Source organism: Equus quagga, chromosome 3, assembly GCF_021613505.1.
Source record: "Equus quagga isolate Etosha38 chromosome 3, UCLA_HA_Equagga_1.0, whole genome shotgun sequence".
NCBI lineage: Eukaryota > Metazoa > Chordata > Mammalia > Perissodactyla > Equidae > Equus > Equus quagga.
The window spans coordinates 72,499,478-72,504,104 of NC_060269.1; the positions used below are offsets into that span (position 1 = coordinate 72,499,478).

General features: G+C 37.7%; 1 protein-coding gene across 1 annotated transcript; it reads left to right on the plus strand.

The window, feature by feature from the left end:
* Nucleotides 1-868: 868 nt before the first annotated feature.
* LOC124237483 (olfactory receptor 2T7-like) lies at nucleotides 869-1,797 on the plus strand. The gene is given in 2 exon segments (XM_046657155.1): nucleotides 869-922; nucleotides 925-1,797. Coding segments are annotated over 2 exon segments (927 nt in total).
* Nucleotides 1,798-4,627: the final 2,830 nt, after the last annotated feature.

Consider the following 4,627-nt stretch of genomic DNA (forward strand, 5'->3'; position numbering starts at 1 on the left):
ACTTTATCCTAAAGACTTTTGCCTTTGATTGTCTTCTTTCTCCTAATTCTTAGATTGTTTCTCAGAGCTCAGAGCTCTTGTATTTTATTTTTCAACGTGAAATCATTATTTTCAAATATCCAACACCTAATAAATATAAGCTAAACACTCAAATCTTACAATGTACAAGTGAGTCAAGAATGTTGTAAATTAGGCAAAATATGTCAAGGTCATTATCATTTCATAGGCAAAATGTATACTCTTGATCAGTGGTTTTCAAACTGAATTTCAAGTGTGAGAACTAGAGCCTCATGTTGGGAGAAAAGTGTATGGTAAGGATCCTCTCCCTTCCTTACCCACCACTCTATCCCCATTCAATCAAACAGGTTGCATATTAACTGTTTTATGTGTATCTTCCCCAATGAAAGATTATGCTTGAGCAAAAGTGAACAAATTAATTAATTAATTAATGTTCTTGAGCCAAAGGACATAAAATTGTTTCATCATGACATCTAAATTAAGAATAGTCAGCAAGTCAAGCATATCATCCTTGAGTGAATGGTGTGACATAACATAATCCTGCTGAAGATGTTCTTCCAGAAATTAAAAATTCTGAGATTCATGAATGGATGTGGATCATACTTAGAACCCAAAGGTAAAAGGCTAATTTCACAAAGCAAACCATTAACTGGAATCAACCACAGTAAGTATTAGAAAAAGGAGGAAATTGCACAATGAGATGTGATTAATTTGCCTTGATTTGTGCAGGGCCACACAGTAAGGTTTTAATAAAATCAAACATTTATCTTTTGTGTCCAGCTTTGCCCATCATATCCATCTCTCTTTTGTGTAACCTACAGAACTATGGAGTGGGGCAATTAGTCCATGTATGCTGACTTTGTCCTCCTGGGCTTGTTCAGGAACTCCAGTTTCCCTTGGCTTCTCTTTGCCATCATCCTCCTGGTCTTTGTGATCTCCATAGCCAGCAACAGTATCATGATCATTCTCATCCACATAGACCCCCGCCTCCACACCCCCATGTACTTCCTGCTCAGCCAGCTCTCTCTCATGGACATCCTGTACATTTCCACCATTGTGCCCAAGATGCTGGTTGACCAGATGGTGGGCCAGAGGGCCATTTACTTTGCAGGATGCACTGCCCAGCACTTCCTCTACTTGACTTTGGCAGGAGCTGAGTTCTTCCTCCTAGGACTCATGTCCTATGACTGATATGTTGCCATCTGCAACCCACTGCACTATCCTGTCCTCATGAGCCACAAAATCTGCTTGTTGATTGTGGTGGCAGCTTGGCTAGGAGGTTCCATAGATGGCTTTCTGCTCACCCCAGTCACCACGCAGTTCCCTTTCTGTGCCTCTTGGGAAATCAACCACTTCTTTTGTGAGGTCCCTGCCCTTCTGAAGCTCTCCTGTGTGGACACATCAGCGTATGAGACAGCCATGTATGTATGTTGCATCATGATGCTCCTCATCCCTTTCTCTGTTATCTCAGCCTCTTACACAAAGATTCTCATCACTGTTTATAGGATGAGTGAGGCAGAGGGAAGGCGAAAGGCAGTGGCCACTTGTTCCTCACACATGGTAGTTGTCAGTCTCTTCTATGGGGCTGCCATGTACACCTATGTACTGCCTCACTCTTACCATACCCCTGAGCAGGACAAGGCTGTGTCTGCCTTTTACACTATCCTGACTCCCTTGCTCAATCCACTCATTTATAGCCTTAGGAACAAGGATGTAACAGGGGCCCTAGAGAAGGCTCCAGGGAGATGCTTGTGCTCAGGAGGGGTAATCACCTTCTAAAGAAACTGCATTTGCTGCTAGAGATTTGAACAAAAGGATACAGGAGTTTTTCATCACTTTTGGACTTAAATATTCTCCACCTGGAAAATTAATGTAACTCATATGCCAGCTACTGTGAGGCATTCTTGGGATTTGGAAGATGACTGTGGTATTTTGAGGATATGGTCATTTTTTGAAAAGTGTGAGGGTTCTGAATAATGGGCAATTTTGGATGGAAGGGGAATAAAGTTGGGGTTTCAGTAGTCACCCATCTGTTTCCCATAAAGCATGCTTACCACTGGAGACCATACAGTTTCCTGTTTGTTGCTGTGGTCAGTCACAGCAAAGAAATACTCATCTTCAGCTCCTTCTCTTACTTTTCACCAATGTCTCTCTTTAGACGCTCTACAAATTGACCACTTCAAATATATAAACTTGTAAAATATTATTTTGATTGTATTTCAAATGTTATTTAAATATTTACTTGATTTTTTCTACAAATGGTACTTCTGGTCATCAAAAACATTGAATTCAATCAAACCAATATTGAGATCATAATTGTTGAAAAAAATTGATTTGACTCTATCTAACTTTCTCAATGGAATTTCATCATAATGGCTTGTAGATACAATAGTATACAACAAATTTTGGAGGATATCTTCACATTTATGTTTCCCCTATAAGATTTTGCTAAGCTCATTCCAGAAGGAAGGATTCAATGTAAAAATAAATGTAGTTTTGAGGCATTGATAAAAATGTATGGCTCCTACGTTTTCTACCCCTCATGTTCCAACCTCCTAATATAATTTAAGAGAAGTAATCAGGACAGTTTTAAATCACATCTTTTTCACTGTATTTAAATTGTGTGGTGGCATAATACATTTCATTTCAAAGATTCTCATGCAGAAGAATGGGAGTTTTTTGAGTGTTAAAGATTGAAGTATTCTTTTGGAATTTAATATAAGTACTTTGTTCTATTTTAATAGTATTTTAATTCAGTTTAATTTATTTAAGCAATTCAATGCTTGAATATTGACTAACATTTTTCTGAAGTAGAGAAAATTTTTATTTCCTCTTTTCCATGCCTTTGCCGAATTGACTAAAACTCATTCTAAGTCCTCGGTCTTTCCATCTTCCGACTTTTATACCTTGGAGTTTACTTATCGTATATTTCATTCTCTAAGAAGGAAATATTTTGCATTACAAAGAACAACATATAATTATAGATAAATTCATTTTTATTTTTTGAGGAGGATTAGCCATGAGCTACCATCCACCACCAATCCTCCTCTTTTTGCTGAGGAAGATTGACCCTGAGCTTCCTCTACTTTATATGTAGGACACTGCCCACAGCATGGCTTGATAAGCAGTGCATAGGTTAATGCCTGGGATCTGAACCTGTGAACCCTGGGCTGCTGAAGCTGAGTGTGCAAACCTAACTTCTATGCCACTGGACCGGACTCTATAAATTCATTTTTAAAATGTAAAATATTAGGGTGGTTTAAATGTGTTTAGACAAGTTAGCTGGGGTTTGACATATGTTTTAGAAAATCCAGTGCTTCCATACTCAGGAAAAGAAAAGGAGAAACATCTCATTATAGAGCTTTCAAAGGCGCCTTATTTTTTATCTTGCATTTCCAAAGAGGATACATGGGTCAAATATGATATTGTTTATTATCCCTAAATGTAGGCATCTGTCCTATTTTCCCGCAATAACACCCAGATTGGAACCTAGCTAGAGTCCACCACTGTATCCTAATCCCCTAGGATTCCTCAACTCAGTCCTTTACTCTCCTTGAACTTTATTTTCTAACACCTGTGTCATGGGGAGGATGACTGAGATCAGGATTAGAATTTTTGCCATTTTCTGATTTAAAAACTGTGAATATGCCTTAAAAATGGATTCTAGATAGGAAATAAATAGTGAGATTAGGAAAATTGCATTTTCAAAATAGAGAAGCTTTGCTGTTATAACTCTTGTGAAGCTCTAATTATAGATGTGTTTACTATGTCAGGTTGAAGAAATTAATTCAACTTTTTGAACTCCTCTTTCTCAATATATTAAATTATAATATTCTAACCTGTTTCTTACCTTGGAGGGATAGTTTTACAAGAATATGATAACTTGTAAAAGCAACTTTAGCTTTGGAAGGTGCTTAAACCATGAGGTATTATAACTAACTCATCACTACACAGAAGGGGCAGTGAGATCTGCCTCCCTCACCCACTTCTATTCCAGGACTGGGATTGTCTCTTCACCTTGACCTTTAGGCAGAATTATTTCTTGCATAGATGAAGCTATAGAGGTTATTAAATTCTTCCAATTACAACATAATACATTTTATAGAACATACAGAAAATATTTCAAGGACCAGTGTTAATCTGACTGGCCATTACACATCCTTGTACTAAAATAATAGCCATTGCCTCTAGTGTGGCATGAGGAGCTGGACAGCATAACGTCTTTTCACACTTATTTCCACCTAATTTCGGAAACTAAAGAAAACAGGCAAAAAACACCCCAACAAAAAGAAAATTTCTTCTTGGAAGGAAACTACTCAACCAACTGTGTATGGCTGACCCCACCTTTCCTAACCCAGTGAATCAAAATGGGCCACATGCTTCCAGGCATATTTCTCATATATGTTTGCTGTCTTTCTTTTCCAGCTTAGTTTTAGGCATATAATTGGCACTCAAATAATATAAATTGAAAAAAAATAAATGTTGTGTGTTCTATAATACATTTCTTTAAAACATCACCTCATTCTCTCTCCTCTAGAGTAGTGTTATCAAATCTATGCCTCTCTGTCTTTCCCCAATTTAAGCCCTTTTTTCCTCCCTTTCTTCTACC